The sequence below is a fragment of the Pleuronectes platessa genome, chromosome 16 (assembly GCF_947347685.1).
Source record: "Pleuronectes platessa chromosome 16, fPlePla1.1, whole genome shotgun sequence".
Lineage (NCBI taxonomy): Eukaryota > Metazoa > Chordata > Actinopteri > Pleuronectiformes > Pleuronectidae > Pleuronectes > Pleuronectes platessa.
This window is the reverse complement of record NC_070641.1, coordinates 6,041,501-6,065,514: the sequence shown is the minus strand read 5'-3', so window position 1 is coordinate 6,065,514 and position 24,014 is coordinate 6,041,501. Positions and strand designations below refer to the sequence as shown.

At 40.8% G+C, this 24,014-nt stretch overlaps 1 protein-coding gene across 1 annotated transcript in view; it reads left to right on the top strand.

The window, feature by feature from the left end:
- The window catches only part of grin2ca (glutamate receptor, ionotropic, N-methyl D-aspartate 2Ca), a 46,473-nt gene extending 24,591 nt beyond the window's left edge, over positions 1-21,882 (top strand). Inside the window, exons 5-12 of the mRNA XM_053443613.1 lie at positions 9,395-9,563; positions 11,921-12,074; positions 12,372-12,497; positions 14,440-14,669; positions 17,274-17,434; positions 17,563-17,750; positions 19,025-19,257; positions 20,260-21,882. Coding sequence (XP_053299588.1) covers positions 9,395-9,563; positions 11,921-12,074; positions 12,372-12,497; positions 14,440-14,669; positions 17,274-17,434; positions 17,563-17,750; positions 19,025-19,257; positions 20,260-21,882 — 2,884 coding nt within the window. The remainder of the gene's footprint in view (positions 1-9,394; positions 9,564-11,920; positions 12,075-12,371; positions 12,498-14,439; positions 14,670-17,273; positions 17,435-17,562; positions 17,751-19,024; positions 19,258-20,259) is intronic.
- Positions 21,883-24,014: the final 2,132 nt, after the last annotated feature.

Sequence of the window (24,014 nt, the reverse complement as noted above, 5' to 3'; positions counted from 1 at the left end):
GTATGCCGAAGTGTCCTTGGGCAAGATACTGAACCCCTAAATGCCCTCTTATAGATGTTGAATGCACAAATTGTAAGTTGCTTTAGATAAAAGCATCTGCCGATTGTAATGATTAAAGCTTTAAAATGACTGACTTCCTGTTTGGTCTAGCATATTAATCCAAGAGTTTTTTTTTTCATAATGAAATAACCTTATGATTTATGTCAGTCAATCGTGTTGGCTATATTCAGCTATTATATCACACTTATTTGATTAAAACCTGATTTCTGTGTAGATATCTTCAGGCCGGGACTCTTGTCACACATGTCCAGTTTGGTGTCAATTGGACCATGTATGTCAAAGATACAATAACCTCGTGTTTTGATGGCGAGGCATACAAATTTGATTCCATGCCACGGTCACAATGTGTGATAAAACTCACCATGTGATTTAGTTTTATCTCCAAGAAGTTAAGATGACACTCACTGAATTTGAAGTTGATCTGATGAAAGCTCTAGGAGGAGTTTTTTAAAATACACAATGTGTAAAATGGCCAAAATGGCCGACCTCCTGCTGCTTTAATCAAATCGGTTGCAGGACTTTTTTTTCTGTCCAGGCATGCTACTCGTACATACCGAATTTCGTGAAGACCAGTTAAACCAAACGGAATTGCTATTTAGGGGCGCTGTTGGGCCATTTTGCCAAAACCATTTCCAATTACTCCAGAATATGTACAATTTCAGCAGGCCTGATTGCTAAAGGAAGTATGGTGAGTTTTTGAGTTTGTCAAAAATGTGATTCATTTGCCTGAATAATCAAACGAAAAGCAATGTCTGTGCTCAGGCCCTAACAAAAAATATCAGAAACTTGTAGACTTGAAAATACATCATTGTAGTTCCATGATTACACGTCCGAAGTAATACCATCGAGGAGGTGTGGTTTATGACCTATACCGCAGCCAGCCACAAGAGGAGGTGATCAAGACACTGTGGCTTCCCTTTTGGCAGTAGTCTTGTCATCCATCTTTATTTATAGTCTGGTATCAAGCAGTGAGTCAAATCTGCGTCTTTCTGACTTATGAATCGACATCTTTACTTCCAGAATAAAAACCATGTAGAGCCAATAATTATGATCATATGTAAATGATAAAAATGTTACAAAGCCGACTCACTCTTGGTGCGATATTGTCGTAAATAATTTAAATGATTGATGAATAGTCTGTGATTACACATCTGTGATTTGCTGCCGTTGACAAACTGTGCATGGATCATCTCAACTCAGAGAAACCCTCTTCATGTCGCTGTACAGTCCCACATGCACTCTCACATGTTAACAGGCTCAGCCTAATTGATTTTCTATCCAACTTGAGAGTGCCATTAGGTAGGAGATTAATAGGCTCTTCCCATGCCATTAGCCCAGGCATGGCTTCTTATCACTCAATGAGGTGAGCTACTCATTAGGCTGCTTGGCCAGGGTGCAATATCCCAGGAATCAACCTGTGACCCAATCAAGAAAATATATGTGCTGCTTGGTAGGGTATCAATTAGATGGCGCGATTAGGCCATGTCATCAATCCCGAGCACCTGCATACTGATATGGGTGTTCATTAGTGGGGGAGAGAGACACCGGCCATTATCCTTTACTGACAATGGTGTTAACGAGATGAAGGGAGCAGAAGATGAAGATGGCGTTGCTCCTATGTTATGGAGCGCTGCAGTGCTTTATCGCTCATGCTGACCAAATCATCCTGCCAGTGTAAGAAGAGCATAATTCCCCTTGTCAAATAATGGAACATTTTCACAGAGCTGGAAAAAAATTAAATTCAAGGCAAGAGCAGAATAAGTCGATGGAAGGCTCAAATGAAGCAATTGACACTTTGGTCATCTGAAGGAGAATCTGACCAGTGAAGGTTACAATAAACGACGACGTAATTCCAAAAGTCAAATTAATTAAATTTAATTTGTTTATAGTGAAATTAAGGACATATCCACAGTTGAAAGTCTAAACCAAGATTCATGTCTTTGTTCAATTGATTACATTCAGTTTGGTTAGTTTGGGTTTCTAATTGCAATTTAGGAAGAACAATACAGAATTATGTTTGACATTTGTACGTCCTGGCGTGTTGTTAGTTTGGCACGTATAGTCTTTCTGATTGAATGGAAAGAATAATGAACTGATTAATTTGGTTGTCACTCTAAAATCATTATTGTTAAACTACCTGCATTATGAACTTCAGGCACAGTACTCAAGTTCCATTGCACAGGATGAACATCCCTGTCATTTTAACATATGGTCTGGCTGAAGACTGAAATCAATCCTGCGTGCTGCTTCCACAGCTTTTTTTCTTCTATTGTTTAATGATGTCTCAACTTCTTGCAATTGGTCAGAAAGTCTGTTCTATCCCAAAACGTTTTTTCACACTGAAAACAAACTGAACCTTGGTTTGATTTGATCGACACTAAGATCACCTCTTTATGTCAGACAAACTGTCTGTTGATCTGGACCATGGTCCGAGGCGCCTTTAACACCTATTATTTTATTTCAGACTTACCTGAAAAGTATGTATATCCAGACCAAACGAGGTGGGTGTGAAAGCTCCCTCGGGCTGTATCGATGATTCTTTTTTATTAATTCCTATTCTGTGAGTTCTATTTATGAGCAACTGAATATTTACATGGCCTGTAAAATGTCAGAAAACCAGAAAAATACCTTTTCAAAACCAGCAGATCCAAACCTGATATCTTTAAATGAAGTACACCATTTGCTATGAAATGAACAAAGCAAATCAGAAAACCCACACATTTGAGAAATTTGAACTAATGAATAATGTTAATTTATGCTGTATTAGTAAATATTGCAATTAATAGCCTTCTTGAAATCCCTGTTGATTAATATCAACCTAATATTTGAAATGTTTTAGTTACTAGAGGAAGATACGGATTTCTTGACGTATACTGGCTATATATGTATATATTTTTTGAATAAATTTGTCATCAGCAGACGCTTTTAAAATAACGCCAGACATATTTTGGCATTTCTGTAGAACAATTTGTTAGTGTTGCCCGACGAATTCACCCCTAGGCAGTATAGTTAGAGTGAAGCTAAGAATGGTGCTCCCAAATGCTCCATGCAGAGTCACCTTTCTTCTTCTGAATCTCCTCCAGCCTCTGACGTTCCCTCAACATGCCCACGCCTCAGATCCTCATCACTGCTTCCTCGATGGAGTGAGCGTTCACATGCAGGTTTTTCCATTTCAATCCTTCATCGCCTTGGCCCTACGTCCAGCTTGCCCGGCACGCCATCTGTGCGCTTCCCTCATTTGTCCTCAGAGAGAGCTGACAAATAGGCTCCAGTGTCTGCCTCACATTTGACGAAAGTGGCCTGAAGCAGTTAACACAAGCTCTTCCCTTTGAGTCAGACAAATTCTCCAGTGGCATCAGAAAAATCTCAAGCTCGGCTCCTCACAGGCTTGGAGCTGCAGGCAGCCGCTCGTCTCTCAGAGCACATTTAGATTAATTCAGAGGTATTGACCTGGGAAGATGATGTCATCTTTGTGCTCAATGAGAGTTCCCTGGAGGCTCGGGTAAGCTGCAATTTTACTCATCGAAGGATTCGTAAGCAAACATATCTGAACTTTAATAAGAAAAAACTGTGGCACCTGACTTAATCTGTATTTTTTTAACTTATCAAGGTCAATGAGGTTGAATTATTTAATTAAAATTTAGTCAGAGTAAACAACTCTGGGGTAATTGTGAGCAGCATAAATATATTTTCTGCTCTTCTTTAATTATCCTGCAAGCCCTCAAATTTATTCTGTGACCCCCTTGTGGAGTATGAAGTTGAGAACTTCCAGTTTAGTAAACAGTTTGCATATCAGATCTCTGTTCAAATTCAGATCTGCAGCATTTGGTAAATGGAGCGAGACGTCCACTTCTCAGGCTGTATATTGATTCAAGCTGATGATGCAGATAGATTTTCATGGAAAATCACATCGTGAAGCTTTACAACTTGTTTAAGAGGCAAATATTTCGAGGGAGTTTCCTTAAGATAAGATACAGATATCTACATATACACAGATGGCCTCTGATAGCTGAGCAAAATAACACTCACTGAAATAACTGTCCGGTACCTTCTGGTGCCTGCCACCATTCATAAAATAGCTTGAAAAACATAGTTCGAACAATGTCCACATTTTGAATATATTACCCAATACACAAATTTCCAAAGACCCATTTTAATGCAGTTGGGAACCCACTGAGGTCTTAGCCTTTAACAGTGGCAGATGGTGGGACCGGGGATGTTGGGACCACTGTGTTTACTCGTCGTCTGCTGTGGCAGCCTCGTTTTCATTTGTTTCTGTACGACATAGCTTAGGTCTGCCCGCTTACCGCCCTGCCTGCTTGACTCATTGCCTCCTGGTCCTGATGTTTGGGAGCAGAATCCATTAGACTGAAGGTCCGGGGGAGGGCTACGGGTGACATGTCATTAGTGCTCTCTGCATCACTTCACTTCCATGGCTCAACAGTGCCCTACCACATCACCTTGCACTGCCCACGTCATGGTCACACTATGGAGGCGTTACCATGTTGGATTCTGTGACCGGGAATAAAGGTTTAATGGTGCACCACAGCCTCTGTTTGAAAACAGACGGGGGATATCATCATATTTCACAAAAATGTTTTGTCATGGAGCGACTCTGACATATTTAGAAAGAGATCCTCCCCACACAATAGTCACTTAATATATTAAGAGTTAATTTATGTATCATCCATACACACTCAGTCCCCTAAACCTGCCTGGTTGTTTCATCAAGATCCATGAGTTATTCTCTGAGAAATGGTAAAGTAAGAAAAATATATGTCCCAGACCCGGCACCTGATCTTCACCAAAATTGTATGGGTTCTTTGCTGACAGATACCATACCCTTCCACCAAGTTTAAGGGTAACCTGTCCTGTAGTCTTTGCATAATCCTGCTCACTAAAGAACAAATAAAGGCAGATTACTTCCTTGGCGGATATGATATCTACAGTTTTGCAGCAGTCACATAGTGTTAATCCCAAATATGATGTTACAATTAAATGCCATTCTGTTTTTAGATTAAATAGTAAAGGAAAATAGAGACTAGGGACAGACCTACAGCAATAATGTGTGATCACTATACAATGTTGGTGATATAATACTCTGCAACAAACTGTTAAGTTAATGTGGGGTTAATGTGTCTAAAGCCACACAAACCTTTCAAATTTCTTGACAGAGGCCCCCACTCAGCTGACACACAGGAGCATAATTGTGATAGCGGTTGACACAGCAACGCATATATTTTCCTGATTGGGTCAAAGGTCGATCCCTGGGATATTGCACCCTGGCCAAGTAGCCTAATGAGTAGCTCAGCTCATTGAGTGATAATAAGCCATGTCTCCTACTGAAAGTGCTCCATTGTTTGACCAGCAGATAGTGGAGGGATGGTTTTGTTAAAGGCCCTAAAGATAGTCAAAGAATGTGATTCTCAGAGCGGTTTGCTTTGAGCAAGTTAGAAAGGGTTCGGTGAAACTGGCAAATGATGGTGTTGTCTCTAACCCATATATTATATATAACAATTGAAGTTGACTTCAAATAAAAAAGTGAAAAGTCTTAAAAGAATTAGAAAATGCTTCTCCTTCTCACTTGATTTATAACGTCAGTCATCAGTTTATGGTTTCAACCTCTAGCTTCAGGTCTTCTTCAATACAACATGATGTTCACTTGGTAAATTGGGGTATTTAAGGTGATCTGCAGGTTGGCGGTGTGGGTGGGATGCAGTGTCCTTGAGCTCTAAACCAGGCTCCACACCCCCTGCTCCTCCAAATATGGTTTCCTCTGGTTTGGAAAAAACAACATGATACTGGACAAAATACCAAACTCAAGGCTGCAGAATAGCGGCTCACAAACCAGTGGGTGACATCACCGCGTTTTGACACTCCATCCTGAGGGCGATAAGAAAACTGCAGCATCTAAAGAGAGCTGCTCACCAGACATCTGAGATGGGCTAACATCAGGTTATTCAGGATTTTGGACTGAGGGCAACTGCTGCCATGGTCTGGTCCAGTCTCACCAGCTAACTCTTCACCTCACTGCTGGAAACAGACAGCCAGTTGAGTGAGGGGGTTTACATGTTGCTTGACTTGATGGATGAAAGCAAAGAAGGTGATTGGCCTTAGCTACAGTCAATGATGAAGGCTGGTAAGCTGCTGAAATGAATCACTGGACAGGTGTGAGACGGAAGCAGCTCTGGGGCCAGGGAGGAGGTCTGTTTGGCTGGAGACTCGTTTGCTCTGTTCCTGTTTCCTTGAGCTGTGATTTTTTTCATCTGGAGAATGGGGGACAGCAGACGTGTATGCATCTTCCACATGCTATGGTATTTGATGGATGATGGAAAGCTCTGGCAGAAAGCCAGGTTAAGGTCTGCTGACGTGACCATGAACTAGAGGTGGTCAATATGACCTAAAATTAATATGACAGTATTTTTCACTTTTTTCGATGATGATGGTATTATATCAGAGTATTACTTTATTTGTAAGTTTTGGAAGGATATGCCTGTCCTGTCTCATGATATCTTTCCATGTCTTGTCGTATATATAACATGGCAGCAGTAAACGATGCCTTTGAAACCGGTGTGTTTTGCAACGTGCTCAACTCCCCGAGTTGTCCCCACGCTGGTTTTGGCCCGGGTGCGGGTTGCCTCCTCATATTCAAGGATTTTCAGGCGTTGGATGGGATATCTACCAGATTTTTTACACTGCACATGTCTGCAATGAGTTTAAACAAGTTATAGCTATGCATGTCAGGGACAGAGGAACACAAACTCAGTTGGGTTAGGACAGAGAACTGAATAGCCTACCATTCCGATTTTCTCTCAGACTTGGACATGCTCAGACAAAAAAATCTAAGTCTAGACTTTTACTTTTGACGCTTTAATTAATCAGCTTTCACCACGACTCTTGCATGAAGGCTGCGGTTGATATAGCAATTATGTTTAACTTAATATAATTATGCTGATGATTTATCACAGTATTGCACAGCCCATGTCGTGATGCAGTATCACACTCGTGACAGAGTTGATGAAGTCATGTTACGTCCGCAGCATCTGATGACGGCATGTAAACAGCACGTGTGAATCTCCGTTGGTACGATTATAGAGAGGCAGACACTGTTTCACAGTAACATGTCCAGGATTACACCATCTGCTGTTCACAAGCATCAAAACCCCCCGCTAGATTCTTCTCATCACACTGTGTGCCGCGCATATGCAGCCATGTCTCAGTGAAGAACCCATACTGCTCTCCTGATATACTGACTGTCACATAGTCAACACACCAAGCTCGTCCATGTTATTCGGTAGTGACATAGCATTTCACACAATGAAAGGAGGAGGAAGAGGGTTTATTCTTTCTCCCCCTTGCTCTCCGTTTGGCTCCATGCGTCCCCGGCATCTCCTCCCTGAGCTTGTGAATTTGGGGCTGTTGACCGACACAGGACATGTGAAGATTTCTTCCTGCGTTAACTTAACCAAATAAACGAGCTTCCCAGACTCAGATTGGAAAATGCTATTTAATAATGGAGTCTTTAACTTGCGTGTGCCATGTCGATGTTTTAAGTGCTCACTTACTTCAGGTAATGTTTGAAAATTCGGCATTATCCTGTCCAAATGAAAATCCAGCACCGAGTTCCACTCCTGTCAGCCACTGTTTGTGGGTGATTAATTTATGTCAGATTTGTTTTGTGCCACCCAGCTGTCCGTCCATCTGTCGGGGCCGTGACATAATGCACAAGCATGTGGAGTAGCACCTACTCTCCCAACTGCACCCCCCCTCATACACACACATAAAAAAAAAAAACACATATACACACACACACACACTCACACTTACCCTGACGTCAGAGTCCCAGCCTCGATATGGTGGAGATGACTGGTCCTCTCCTCTACCTGCTTTAGGATTTAGGTACCAATCTTTCATTAACTCTCAGCCAAACATTCTTCTAAAAATAAGTTGCAACCAGAATGTCACACTGTAGAGCATATACCTCCACAAAGACCTAACAGTCCCTTTATGAAACGGCTTTTAAATCTGCCAGATCCAGATTTAAGTTCCCTTAATACGTATAATTTTCTCATCAGGATCCATGAATTACTTTGTAGGAAATGGGTGAAACTATCAAAGAAAATATAGTAAAGTGTCAAACCCAACCCAAGATGTAATGACTTCTTTCTTGACCAATTCCCAGTCCTTTCACCAAGTTTGTGAGCAATGACGCCAGGAGCAGCTCAAACACTTTTGTGACAGGAATGTCTTATGAAGTTGAAGCTTCTCGTCTCTAGAGTTTCCTGATGGTTAAAACCACGGTTCAGGCAGCCGGTGCTGAGACAGCCAGGGCTGAAGCACCAGTGTCTAAGGAGTGCTCTGGTCCCGTGCCATTCGAAAATACTGGCACAGCCAACTGTCTAAGCCAGCAGTATAAACAATGTGTGTGTGAGACAGCCAGCGCTGAAGCAGCCGTGTCAGAGGACATGGAAGGTAAGGAGAGGATTGGGGACATCTCCGAACGGTAGACGATGCGGTAATTAGGGGTTCGGTTTCAACAGAGATTAATAAACCCAGCTTGCAAAATTCCACTCATGAGCGGCCGCTGGTGGCCGCTGGTGCCACCTTTGATCAGATTGTTAAATTTTTTTAAAATACATATAGATGTCAGGACATAGAGACATCCCAAACAACTGTCTATACATAAGTATTGGTCTTGCAAGGTCTAAGACGGCTTTAAACACTATTAGCCATGTTCAAACCACCCTAGATTTGGTTCATGAATTTGGTAATACATGTGATTTTAAGACTCAGCAATAGTGTTTTTCCTCAAAGAACAATCAAATAATTAAATTTACAACTCAAAACACATTCTAGTTAGCAGTATCTCTTAATGAGTACATTGTTTTAATAGATTGATTATGTTTAAAAAATAGAATCAAGTACAAAGCTGTGAAAATAAGACACAATGAATTGGAATTATAGCTCATCTAAGCCAGTCTTCACTGCTGTGCTGCTGTATTGGATTAGATAATATCATGTGTTTCTCGATTATTACTGTTCTGCTATGAACTTGTGGCGCCTGTTCAAGGTTATTATCAGCCCTAAACATCTAAATATGCACCACATGGAGCTGTTTTCTTATTTCAAGCATAACATTTTCTGTATTACCCAAATCATTTATTGGATACAATAGATTTTTCCTCAAATTGATAACATATAATGAGGGTTTAATAGCATCATTTATAACAATGACAACTGAGCAGCCTGGTGTTGAGAAAGGCCAATGCTTAAAGAGACGGAGCAGAAATGGCATCCCTTCACATCCTCAGTTTTTATTCTCTCTGTCTTTCAGTATTGTGGGTCACACCGAGCCATACAAAAAACTCTGCTGTAAGGGCTTCTGCATAGACATCCTGAAGAAGCTGTCCCGCACCATAAAGTTCTCCTATGACCTCTACCTGGTCACCAACGGCAAGCACGGCAAACTGGTCCGAGGCATTTGGAATGGGATGATCGGAGAGGTAAGGCTGGAAGGGGGGGGGTTACATGGCAGCAGTCCCACCTCATTTAGGAGGAACACAGCAGTGACAAGAGTTTGAATTACTTCAAATGTCCTCGTGCGGGTTTTCATCAGCCCAAAGTGAAAATATATATCACAGAGGGAAAATGAGGAGAGTAGTTATGGTGATGTAGCAAGTGATAAAGTCTAAAGGTTATTTGAAAGTTTTAAATTAGCTCTATTACAGCTATTTCAGTGGCCTTGCATGTGAAAAGCTGAATATGCTGAACTGAATTTGCAGACACTTTCCTTATTAGCAGACCAAGGAAAATATTCCATTAAGTGCATTAGAGTAGGACACTATTTTTTAAATAATTTCTGAAATCTGAGTTTTTGAAGGGTGTTTAATATTGCATTGCTCCTGTTAAAAATAGCTCAGAAATACAGTGTTACACTTTCATAACGATGTCTCATGCAGGAGATGATTTTTATGAATAATGATCACAATCTGGATGAGACTCATGAAACCAAAAATGCTGGATCAGATGTTTCTGATAATACTGAAACACTGAAAATTGAATGCCTTATAAACATCCATAGCTTTCAACCTATATCCTTGGCCATGGTTAATCGTGGAGGCAGATCAGTTATTGTGTTGTATTGAAAATATTACAGATGAAAGATTTACACCAAAAACATATTTTTTTAGCATGTGGGTTTTTCTTGGATGTTGACATTGTAACTTTAATCCCTCTTTATTCCCTCAAGGGAAAAAGGAAACAATGCAATGTTTTTCTTTGTTTTTACCACCTAATGCAGATGTAGGTTGTTTTGTGAAATATAAGGTTAAAAAAGCCCAAAGTCTGTGGTAAAGCGAGCTAATGCACCTAACCCTACAAATGCATGAAATGTATATATAAAAATCTTTTTATCTTTTGATATATATTAAACTTTAATCTTGATGATGTTTTCCTACACCTGACATCTATTGCACTTCTGTCCGTCCTGGGAGAGGGATCCCTCACATGTGGCTCTCTCTGAGGTTTCTACGCATTTTTACCCTGTTAAAAGGGTTTTTAGTAGTTTTTCCTTACTCTTGCTGAGGGTTAAGGACAGAGGATGTCACACCATGTTAAAGCCCTATGAGACGAATTGTGATTTGTGAATATGGGCTATACAAATAAAATTTGATTTGATTTGATTTGATATATATTTTTATGTGATTAGAATACAACCGATTGTTTGACCAACTCTAGTGTTAAATTGAAGAAACATTAATTAAAATAAAAGTTGGAACCTTTACTTTGATAATAAATGGCCCAACAGTCCCCTTAAATTCAAGCTGCATCAAATCACACATACTCAAATAAATCAGTTTCTAAATATCCCTGATTATTTCATCAAAATCCATGAATTAACCCCTTGGAAATTAATGACAACGCCAAAAAACACTTTACCACACCTAGTTTGAATAAGTGATAAAACAATTTCCTGGATCTCTTTGTCTGGATCCACACCAAAAGGATCAATGTCCCAATCGCTCACCAAGTGTCATGGATATCTGACTAGCAGTTTTAACATAATCCTGCTAACAAACAAACTAATGAACAGGGCTGAAGATAAAGCCTCCTTTGTTGGAGGTAAAACAGAAAAGCAATGTATAGTCAAGATTAATGACCCCCTGAAGGTAAGGTCACGGTGCCGGACGAATAGTACAAAAAGGAGGAGTAGGCATCCCAGTGAATAATCTCCACTGCCAGATTGCTCCTCTTCAGGAGTTGGAAAATACAACATTATCTCCTTTTTCTCTGACTTTCTTTCAAAAACAGCAGAAGGCTATTGGGCTCAATGAGGCATCAGCCTCTATAGGGGAGTTTATAGCTTGTGAGTGTCTGGACTGTAAATCTACCAGCTCCTCCATCAGCATGTAAAACAGTGATGTGGTGGGACTGAAAATTCAAGGAAAGGGAATCACAGAGCGGTTTGATCTGTGTTGGTAGAACACTGCTCAAACATCAGCAAAAAATAGCATCACCTCCTGTTCTGTCAGACTACCAGTGACCTTTAGTGCCTTCAGTGATCAGTTCCACTTCCGGCCTTATGCAACAGCCATTATGTTGCACTATATTAGTATATTATGGTATAGACTACAATACTGTGTAATGGATTAAAGATGGATTAGATGGCGGATCATGCTTTACAAGCAATCGTCTGTCTGGCGGTTTTGTGGGTCTGTCCTGGGAGTAAATCACCCTCAGAGTGTGTTGACTTCACTGATGGATGAGATTTATCTCACAGGTCAGCAGCAGATGTCCAGTATACTGTCAGACAGTCACACATTCCACTTACCCCACTCTACTGGTTCTTCTCCCCCCACAGGTGTTCTACAAGCGGGCGGACATGGCCATCGGCTCACTGACCATCAACGAGGAGCGCTCGGAGATCATTGACTTCTCAGTGCCGTTTGTGGAGACAGGAATCAGCGTGATGGTCGCCAGAAGTAATGGGACTGTCTCACCATCTGCCTTTTTAGGTGAGCAACTCGTGTGCACTTGACATGAATGAAAAATTGTTTTCGCCAATATTTATTTTGTAATTGTCTTTTTGTACCATGTGCTTTTTTAATCAACATTTTTTTTTATATTTTTAATTTGTTGGATGGAATAAGGCTCCTGTCAAAGCTGATGCATTGACACAAGTTCATGATTTTAGTAGTAAAACGTGTCTTTGGTCTAGTTTGCACATTTTTTCTTGAAGTTGAGTTGACGTTTGAATCTTAAGCGTCTTGATCTTCTGACCCGACTTTCCCCCGTCTCCTCCGTCCCTGCAGAACCATACAGTCCGGCGGTTTGGGTGATGATGTTCGTCATGTGTCTCACCGTTGTGGCCATCACAGTGTTTGTGTTTGAATACTGCAGTCCAGTTGGGTACAACCGCAGCCTGGTCAGTGCCAAAGGTGAGTCTCGCCTCGCTCCTCCGTCCATCCGCTTATCCTCCCTTTACAAGCACAACACCACAGAAGAAGAAGAGGCTGCACAGAAGTCCTTTATGTGATAACAAGGGATTGTTTGATCATATTTTGATTAATTTGTAGAGAAGGCAAAAATTACTAAGACAAAAATCAGAACGACATCTGTCTTTTCAAAGCAAGGGATTTTAAGGAATACCAATAACCATAAATATTACAAAAACAAACGATGAAATGGAAGGTGAAGTGGACTCCCAAGCATCACAGCTTGGGTTTTCATTTTAGTCCTTCAACTTTCCCATGTTTGGCTTTTATTTTTAGCATCATTGTCTATATGAGTAGAGAATAATTTTTCATATCAACATATTGGATCCGAACACACAAGATACACCATGTGATTTGATCCCATTGGCATGATGGTGAATGAATAGTGCACCAAATATACATTGTAATACATCACAAGTCGTCCCTTAAATTTTGCAATAATGCCGAAAAAAGTATGGTGGCCCTGAGAGCTCAACACACTCCAACACATGCATAACTTGCAACACAACCAACTACTCTCAGCAGATTTGTTTACACAGGACACTCTTGCTGTTTCCATGGTTTGCTACTCGTAAAGTTAGAGGTTGAATTTGGCTGTCCCTCAGTGTTTTTTCAAAATGAGATGAAGTGTTTTTGCTAACGTGATAGTATGATTCATATATTCTTTCAGATACATGTGCGATTAACCTAGTGTTAGCCTTTTTCTTCTAATAAGCCTGCAAATAGTGATGCGAGTATTCTCAATGTGTTTTCTTAATGCAGCGCATGTGTTGTCAAATTGAGTTCTTAAGTTGCAGTTTATTGAGCTCTCAGGGCCACCGTACAAGAGAAGCCAATCAAAGTGTTACTTATTACTCATTATTTATTCATTGTAAGATTGGCATCCTCGAGTTCACACAAAGAGGAGCAATAAATACTGGACTGGAGGGGCTTTACAGAACATGGGAAAATCTAAACCTATTTTCAGTAGCCACATATCAGATCAATTCCTGGAAAATTGAGATACAGCGGGTTTATCTTGGAGCCGTGTGGTCTATAAAATGTATTTTAATGGGTGAGATGAGGCCAGAGGGGCGCAACACTCGTGGCTCAGATCTTTGTTAGACTCATTATTCTCATTGCATTACAAGGACATTAAATAAACTGATTTAGTTTAGTCTTATCACTGAGATTTCATTCAGCAACTGCTTCACTGTAATTATGTGTTATTTGTTATTTCATTAGACAATTCTGCTGACATTTGATTTCAAGCTGAGGACGCAGGAGCTGTTTACTGTGTTGGCAAAGCTGACATTTTCTGATTTGCACTGAAAATCTACCTCAGGTCACCTGCATCTGGATCTAATTTTGTACCACATATCGACTTGCGCTGACTGCCTCTGGGACACATTGATCGTTTGTCAAAATTACAGCAGCTCGACTCACGGAGTCAGCAGGGACAGAGACGCCTGAGCTCGGTCAAACCTTAGTCACATATCTACACAAAAAAATTTACCAAATACACACAAAAGGAAGGACAGGGTGAGAAGAATATTATTTTTTATGTCTAATACATAAATTAGAATATACAAGGTTTAAAGTGAGATCGACAAGAAAAAGGGACTAAAATATATGTGATGTCCTTGTTATACCAATCACATGTTATAACTTTTGCGTGTCTTTGTCCAGCTGTATTATCACATTGGCTAACTTTATCAAAGGATAGATATTTTACTCTGGGGCTGGCAGGAAAACTTATTGCAAATATCCAAATCGACTCGCTCAGACATTAAGGCGAAATTAATTGAGGGGTCATGGAAGACAATTCAAAACTGGACCATGGGGATTTTTCCTCTATTATTGTCTACCATACACTAACTTTCAAATTTTGATCCATGCTCCTCAGAACCCGGAGGTCCCACCTTCACGATTGGGAAGTCAGTGTGGCTGCTGTGGGGAATCGTCTTCAACAACTCGGTGCCAATTGAGAATCCAAAGGGCACCACCAGTAAGATCATGGTCCTGGTCTGGGCTTTCTTTGCCGTAATCTTCCTGGCTTCCTACACAGCCAACCTGGCAGCCTTCATGATCCAAGAGCAATACATCGACACTGTCTCTGGACTGAGTGACAAAAAGGTACAGAGTTTTGAAACAGACGTCAACATTCTGTTGCGTGTGTGTGCGTAGCTTGTGATGTACAGTTCAGGAAAAACATGGAGATGTCTTTTCTAGATTGGGCTATGGATGGCAAAGATCCAGAAATGGTAAACTGTCCCCTATGACTCATCTCTTTCTCCAATTAGATCATAATTGTCCGGCCCCAGCAGCCCCCCAAAAAATTGAATAATTATACCGGCATTATACTGCAACACTTAATGCAATTTGTTTATTCCCTTACACTATAATACATTAGCTAAATATGTACATAATCAAAGATTACATATAAAATACATTATTAGTTTAGTAAATTAGTATTAATAGTTCTGCTATATGAGATGGACACTCTATTAAAGTCATGTTTTGGGTCTTAACACTATAAAAAGCAGATTAACAGTAAATCTGATCAATCATTTACCTTCAACATACCACATTATTTATGAATTTGGACACCCAGTCCACAACTGGTCAGTTGCCATTTGTAAACTTTGACTGGACCAAACCATCTGTTCCATCAAACGATCGGGCCATCGAGCTATCGGTTCTGTTGGACCCTGCTTTTAAGAACAACTACAAAAGAGTTCAGTGTTGAAATTAAATACCATCCCCAGACTCTTAAGATAGAGATGACTGTGAAAAGACTGTGAATGTAACACACAAGAGGATTTTCTGGGGCAGACAGTGATAATAATTTCTGGTATCTTTTGCATATTTTTCTGGCCTGAGGACATGTTTTATACGAATATTGACAAGTAAATCCAAGTTAAACCGTCAGCACAAGAAATAATTTGTAGACTCTTTGCTCTGCAGGCGACTGAAAGGATTAGGGAGGCATTTGAGGAAAAGACCAAGCTCATTTTTATTCTGGCAGCCATTTACACTTCTCGTCTCATTATACATTAACCCGGTATGAAGAAAAAGAGGCAGAGCTGTTTCAACAGTAAGTCCATAGATTATTGAGGAGCATCCTGCGTGGCAGCCTGCTGGGAATGGAAGGTTGGATTGCTGTTTGTCCAACTGTGCTGAACCCCCCAGGTTAAGTAAATGTAAATGAGGAACAAGATGGAGCCATAGAAAGTGACCTTGTATCAGAGGAGAGAGTGATGGAAAATGAATCTTAGGAGGCTGCGCTGTGTTAAGGCAGATGATTGTCTCATCCCCACAGAACAGACACTTATCATAAAGTCCTTGTGACGGGGTTACACATCATGTTGACTCTGACATCGCCCAACATTTGTCAGCGACACACTCTATCTCTGTCTATCAGTAAGCTGTTTGGAGGAAATGTTTTAGTGACACAATGTCAAAATTAAACCAGGTAGCTCAATCTACCTCACTGTCCTCACCAGTAAAACAACAACATAGGCCATTCGCTCAAACAAACAATGTTGACATTTTCCTTGATAGGGACCTGTTATTGTCTTGCAGATAGTCGCCGTTCCTTGTGAGACACCAAGGTTAAAAATTGCAGGATGTCTTTGGCACTGCACAATCTTTCAGATGTTAGGTGGTAGCACACACTCAAAGTGTCTTGAAACCACAGATATGCATCCAATAATAATCATTTCTTTCAACCATGACCCCAATCTATTATTTCACCAACACAAATCATGTTAATTGTCTAAATCTAGTCATTAATCATAATTTCAGAGTACAGTATCCTTTCTCTGCAGAACAGGGGAGAAATCTCAGCATTGATTTCTCTTTTCGTTCTGTCTAGGCACTGTGCCATTGTCTTATAATGACTATAATGACTATGAGGAAAAGCTTGATTGTATTGTGTATTTTCGTCATTCTGTTCCCCAATTCTTTGTAGTGTCTTTCCTTTGTAGTCCGTGGCTGTAAAAACTGCTACTTCTGTCTGTTCTTTAGAAGAACCCATGCTATTACTCATGGAGGAGGAAGTTGCATGTTTCCTCAGACTGTGAAAGGACAAACTTGTGATTTTAGGTCTATACATATACACTTGACCTTGATAGATTGCGCACAGTTTGATAACAAAGTGCCTGCATAAGGTTAATGAAAAAGTGCAATTGTGTCGGTACTTCCTCCCTGTGCCACTTCCTGTCCCCACAGCTAATTAAATGCATGTAGTGCTGCCAAAAGCACAATTATAAAATGAGGAGTTAATTTAGTATTGCAGACAAGAAAAAGGATGAAGGGAACTCGGATCCCTTTGGACACAGACTTCATTACTGATTGTCAGGTCTTTGAATCGTCGTATTAGATGTGTAAATTAACAGGGCAAGAGGGCACCATGATAACTAGCATGAAAGCCCTTGAGAGCTGAGGCAGAAATCACAAAACAACCAATGAGGTGAATGTCATTGTATTAGAAGCTCAGCGCTTTTCTACTGGGCAAAGAGGATGACACATTTAAATGACAAATCAAACAACCATCAGGGTAATAGGATAAACTGAATTCGATCATATGCTCATGCCAAGGTCTCTAAAATGATCAAAACGATATTGTTCATTAATTTTAGAAGGAAATAAAATACTATTTCTATTCTCCAGTTTGCAAAGAATCTATATCATAGATCATTTTGTCTTCATCAATCCTTACTTTTCCACTCTTGACAGTTTCAAAAGCCACAGGAGCAGTACCCTCCATTCCGCTTTGGTACGGTCCCAAATGGCAGCACAGAACGTAACATAAGGAGTAACTACCCCGAGATGCACTCCCACATGGTCAAATACAACCAGAAGGGAGTAGAGGATGCCCTTAACAGCTTAAAAACAGGGTAGGTGTCTGCCAAGCGATGTGATGTATATTATATACTGTGCATACAGCAGAACTGAAAAAGTGAAGCAGAGCCAAATGGTTAAGTGAAGGCCATTTGACTGAAGGTTTGTTTCTTGACTGTTCCAGGAAGCTGGATGCCTTTATCTATGATGCTGCAGTGCTGAATTACATGGCTGGCAAAGATGAGGGCTGCAAGCTGGTGACCATTGGCAGTGGCAAAGTGTTTGCTACTACTGGTTACGGCATTGCCCTGCAGAAGGATTCACGCTGGAAACGACCCATCGACCTGGCTCTGCTCCAGTTCTTGGCTGATGGTAATGTTTTATATGCGTATACACACAGGGCGCGTGTTGATTTTCAAAGATTATTACCAATAATTTGAGAATAATAGCTTTAGTTCCTTCTACATAAACCTTAATAGTATAAACGAATATGAGGAGACATTTTACTGCCATTAGGAAAGAGAACATAATGTGGAAATGGATATGAATACAAGGTACACAATATTATTATAGTCAAAGATATTTAAATGACAAACGTATCATAAATGTGTGTCCATAAAACTTATACTTTCCAGAGGTGGTTTAAGATGTGGCCATTACTCTGTTAACCTGAGCTCCTCCGGCAGGTTGTTTTGAAGCCTCTGGCAGAAGCCTAATCATCGGCTGCAGTAATATGCAATAAATTGAAAGAGGGATTACACAGATATGTCAGACTGAAAGTGTGAACACTAAGTGCTGTGAAATCGAATCTTTTATCTTAATTATGGCGCCTATAGTGTTCTGAGATATGAAGTAATTGGATAAATTAGCAGATTATAAATTCTATCCTGTGCCCAACTGCCATGTTTGTTATTGGCAAAGTAGAAATGATATCTTGGGTTCTGGTGGCATTAGGGCCCTGATAACCTGAGGAAGGAGCCTTACAAGAGAATATGACAAATATTTGAACATAATATTACAACATAATTGAAAACAGCAATAACATAATTTTTTCCCATATTTCTGGTTACCTTCATTTTTTTTTAGCTTGTGAGGTACTTTGATCTATCTTAAACTATCTATTAATGTATTTTACTGGCAAGAAACTGCTGCTGACTTAGATTAAGATAAAAAGGGTTGTCAGGCTCTGGGTAAGGGTTATCAGTTCAACACGGAATTCGATTTTTTCAAATGTTCTATTTTTTGTTTGTTTGAACAATGTAAAATTTGGATTGTGGAAATGTTTTCATTTCTGTTTGTGTAATGTGCTGCCTGAAAGGGCGGGATCTATGCATCCAACTCACATTACATCTAACTGGTTGGTGGGGGGCTGCCTGTACTGCCCATATAAACATTTTCAGGCAAACGTAAACAATTTTTTTTTTTAATTAAATTAATATTTATTTTTAGCATCACACAGATCTATCAGGAATCATTTAGCTAAATCACAACAGACAAACTAAACTTTTGAGTAGTTATTTTATGGTTGCTGAATATTTGAGAAAATTCCATTATCTCGGGTGTTTAATTATTCACTTAAAAGTCCAACAATGATTTTGTTTTGCAAATAAGACTTAAGCCTATATTTCTGTGCTGCTCGCTCTCAGGTGACACACAGAAGCTCCAGACCGTCTGGCTTACGGGCATCTGCCGCAATGAGAAGAAAGAGGTTATGAGCAGTAAGCTGGACATTGACAACATGGCGGGGGTCTTCTACATGCTCCTGGTGGCCATGGGCCTGAGTCTTCTGGTTTTTGCGTGGGAACACCTGCTGTACTGGAAACTACGTCATTCGGTCCGCAAATCAGAAGAGCTTGACTTCCTCCTGGCTATCAGCAGAGTAAGTAGTAGTCACATGAGAAAAACTGCAGACTGCAAAGAATTTCTATACCGATATATTGGCCAATATGCATTTAGAGAAAATTTGGCAATGATTCCTAAGATTTCGTATCAAACTCTTCTGACAATAAATTATTAAATAATTATTGAAACAGTTTATTTTACAGTTTAACCATAAACATAACAAACAAACTGTATACATAACAACATTTAATAACTGACGGAAATAACCAAAAACGTTTTTTCCACAAATATAAACATAGACGCACATCTTTTCTACAATGTTTTATTCTGTTAAATGAATGCTTTCATATCAGCAAATATTATGCCAAATCTAAATTATTCCTGCATGATGACTAAGTGGTAACTGTAGCAGCATGGACAATACAACATGAGTTGATTAGAGCTCCATTTATAGCACCAACTCAATGCATGCTCTATAGATATTTTCATATTACAGTAATCTAAATGCCATACGAGCAACAAAGCACTTTGTACAGAGAGAAGTGTCGGATAATGTAACAGTAACATGGGTGACGGCCTCGCTGCATGAGCAAATGCAGGTATAAAGCTCACTGTCTCTTTCAGTTATCCTTCAAAACTGCAGCTTCAGAAATATCGGTATATGACTGTAACCACTGAGGGACAGCGATATTAAAGAATATAATAAAAAAAAATTACTTGAAAGCAATAAAAGGATTTCATGGATAGTTGCTAAAATATTGTGATGGCCGTGCTGCCTGGCAAATTTAATTTAAATTGCCTTAATTTGATGTGTGCAAACAACATTTTCCAAATCAAACATACAACTACCACAAACAACATTAAATCTAGATCTGCAATAATGGTTTTCTGTTTAGCGTTTTAAATAGACACATTTTTAAGAAACCATGATAAATCACAGTAACTGACTGAAAGCATTTGGGAATTTTGTAGAGGTTTGGGTTAACTCTGGTATCATTTACTCCAAGGTTTTAAAAGCCACTGTTCCGTCTGTCTGCAGGGCATCTACAGCTGCTTCAGTGGAGTAGAGCACACCGACCGCAATGGAAGCATGCAGAGTCCAGACATCACCACCAACTATTCACAAGCCAATATGCTAAAGATGCTACAGACAGCGAAGGACATGGTGTCCTCTGCCAGAGTGGAGAACTCTCTAGACAACGCTACAAAAACATTAGAGAACTGGAGCAGGCGGGGGGCCGACAATGTGCGGGCTGGCCTTCCACCAAGAGTGACAGCCACCGACATGAACCACAGCCATCTACCCTACATCTCCAGCATCACTGACAATCACTCACCGTACCCCCAGAGAGCCCTCACACCCACTTTCCCAATTCATTATGGGGACACCTCTGCCAAGCCCCTCCTCGAAAATCCCTGTGTGGTAACTCGGCCCACCCCACTCCGCTACACACTACCTGCGCGCAGCAATCAGCACGTCGTAGAGAGGACTCTGCCCATATCCAGCCTCAGTAGTCCTCACATCGCAATGAGGGACCCTGCTCCCTCTGGTTCAGCTAACCCCTACCACAGCAGCAGGCTGTATGTGGAGAACCAGCATCGGCACCCAACGTCCCCTTTTGTTCCTTACAGGGAGTTTCAGGTCCCCGATATCTACGTGGAGCACAAAGGGCCACTGAAGAGGAAGTTTAGCTACCCTCCTGACTGTGTGAGCCGACAGAGGAGGTCCCATACCTACGTGTTTGATGCTGCAGACCCCAGAGTGAGAGGTGACTATGATGAACCTCGATCCTGCCTTGCTGAATTAAGGGCCAACCACCTCTTGAACAACCATGCCCCTGATGCTGCTGCCATTTCCTGCACTGCAAGACACTATCCTGGCAGCAGCAACAGCTGCAACTCCTGTATGAAGTCTTATCTTGAGCCCGAAATGGATGATGTACCACTCCTGGGGAAGGACAAACTCAACCGCCGCGCCTCATTTCTCAGAGCCACATGGGGCAATGACAGGATCCATCAGGTGGATGAAACAAAGCCCTCAACATCCACATCTCCTTCCACCCGCGTAGACATGCCTGACCTGTTTCCAAGGGTGGTTGTGGCCAACCCAAAACCCCACAAGCTATACAGCAGTCTCGGGCACAACTTGTCCTGCTACCCCTTGGCTGCTGAGCCTGCGTACTTGGACCCCGCCCACATGGGGTCCTATCCCTATAAGCAAAAGCTCAAGTACTCTGACTCTACTCGGCTTCCCTCGTACAGGGAAGCCATCCTGCAGAATGCCGCTGCCCTGCGCCGCTCCTCTTCCACAGTGGTGCACAGACACTACTCAACCTACCTGAACTCATACACAGACTTACCAGTGTATGTGGGGCCACTGGCCCAGGGACCATCCCAGTTGTATGATGGTTCCAAGGACATGTGCCACATGTTTCCTTGTACAAGCCACCGCCCTGAAAATGCAGCAATGCTGCCTCGTATGAGTGACAGACAGGTGGTTTACCACAACAATATGTTTGGGGCCTATGATGGCACAGGAAAGAGAGAGGACCAAGGTCTTGGGAGCAGAGAGCGGAGGCAGGTGCTGGTGGCACGGAGAGTTAACAGTCCCTATGTGCCAAAGCCCTGGGGCAGGGTATCCAGCCTGGAGTCGGAGGTCTGAGCCACCATCCCCACTGGACTTCCACTCAGCTCTCATACTGAGCCCCTCTGAGGAGGGGTATGCCTGGAGCTTCTCCCCTCAGCCTCTGGTTAAAGCAAAAATCTAACTCTACACCAACAGTGTATTTGAGAGTGCTGACTCCCAATTATGAGTGCAATAATATCCTAGGCAGCGAAATGTAAAGGAGAAGACACTGACAAGCAAATTTAATCCTTGGACTTTGTAAGCCAAACTTATAATAGTTAAAAAAAGAAAAGACAATGTTGGAAAGTATTTAATAATTAAGAATTTAATCTATTGATTGTTATTTAAAGGATTTTTAAATGATGTGTTGCTGTGTGAAGAATTCTGGGAGACATTATACTGTAGCCTCTCAGTCTGAGTACAACTTGAGACTTTTTCTTTTTTCAACAGAGATAAATTATTCAGATAATTTAGTCATCAAACAACTCACTTATTTTCTGTGAATTTTCTAGCTCCTTGACCTCGGGTGAATAGTTGATTATGGGGCTTCATTGGTCATTAATGTAATTTGAGTGGGATTTTAAAAAAAAAGGGAAAACCATTGTAAAAGAGTATCATGTGTATTTCCATTGTTACGCTACCCTTTAATAATAAAGAACAAGGTCACCACAAGGACCTTTTGGAAACATCAGTCCTCTCAATCTGTAAGTGAAACATGCTCTCACTTTGTGCAGTGATAATGAAATGAATCTGACTCTGCTTTTCTCATGCTCTGTTGTCCACACAATTTATTATTTCATTCTGCCAAACATAGACTGTATAAAGATGGACGACACGTCTCCACTTCCTCCCGCTATCCGGAACTGAAGCCAAAATATCTCGGATACGAACACATCTTACATTGATGAAGTCATTTGCAGAGTAGTGATCAGGGGAAGTGAGCTGCAGTGTTGCGGTACCGCCGATACACATCAAATTAATGTGATAAGAACAACCCAAAATGCCTGACACCATCTTTGAGAAACATTTATTTGAACTGTTATTTTACTTTTTAGTTTATTCCGTCGACCATCTGCTAACATGGAGGAGACAAGGTTTATGATCTATGCTGCAGCCAATCACCAGGGGGATGATCAAGGTGCTTACTTTTCAGGAGCCTTCACGTTGTCCATCTTTACAGTCCAGTTCAGTAGAGGGTGAAGAGTGAAGGATGGTAGCGTTCTTATGTGGGTCATTTTGGCTTCATTTCTAAACAGTCTATATTTATTTATGTATTTGGTCAGGACAATGGTGAACCACCGCTGTCTAGGTAATCAAGGGAAAGCAGTGCACATAACCACAAGATTCAGCTAAATCTAAAGTTAAGAGCTGTACAGATACTGAGGCGACACATGCCTGTTCTTGTAAAATACCCTGTGTAATCAGGAACACTGTTGTTGTCACATTTATTATCCAAAGGGACAATTACCCCACTGTAGCGTCTCTAACAGGTTCAGCAAAAACAAGCAGCAGTGTCAGCAGCCAAATTTACAAGCACGTAAACACTGCCTGAACAGAGCCAAGATCGTGTCCCAGCTCCACATTAAACAATGACTGTATACACTATAGTATAGACTATATGCTGATATTTATATCTAACTTAATTGTTTTACACTGACAGAAAATCTAAAGAAATTCCGACATTTCTCATTTAAGTTGACTGCAGCAGACACTTACCCCTGCTGAAGTAAGGGGAAGTCTTCATGAAGAGAGCTGACACTGTTGTTTTTGTAAAGAACTATCACAGTTCCAGGCTGCAAGGACAGGAAGTGTATGTTGGTTTTGAGTGATGTAATATTGTAGAAAACAATTATGTCAACAGGCTGCATGCAAGAAAAGTAATATTAAAGCCATCTTACAATATTACCTTGAGTTTCTAACTCATGTTAACATAGGGGACCAAACTAAGAAAAATCAGTACGTGTTAAATAAATTGTTCTCAAAGATGGATCAGTTCTTGTCACACTGGTGTATGTTCATGTGTTCATGTTTCTGAAAAGCTTGGTTTGAATTAGTCATTCAATTATTTTAAAATGGGCTGAGATGTCACGATTGACAGCTGAGAATGACTCCTGATTGGCCGAACACGTTGATCGGCAGGAAATCGATACCCCGGCTCCATATCTTGA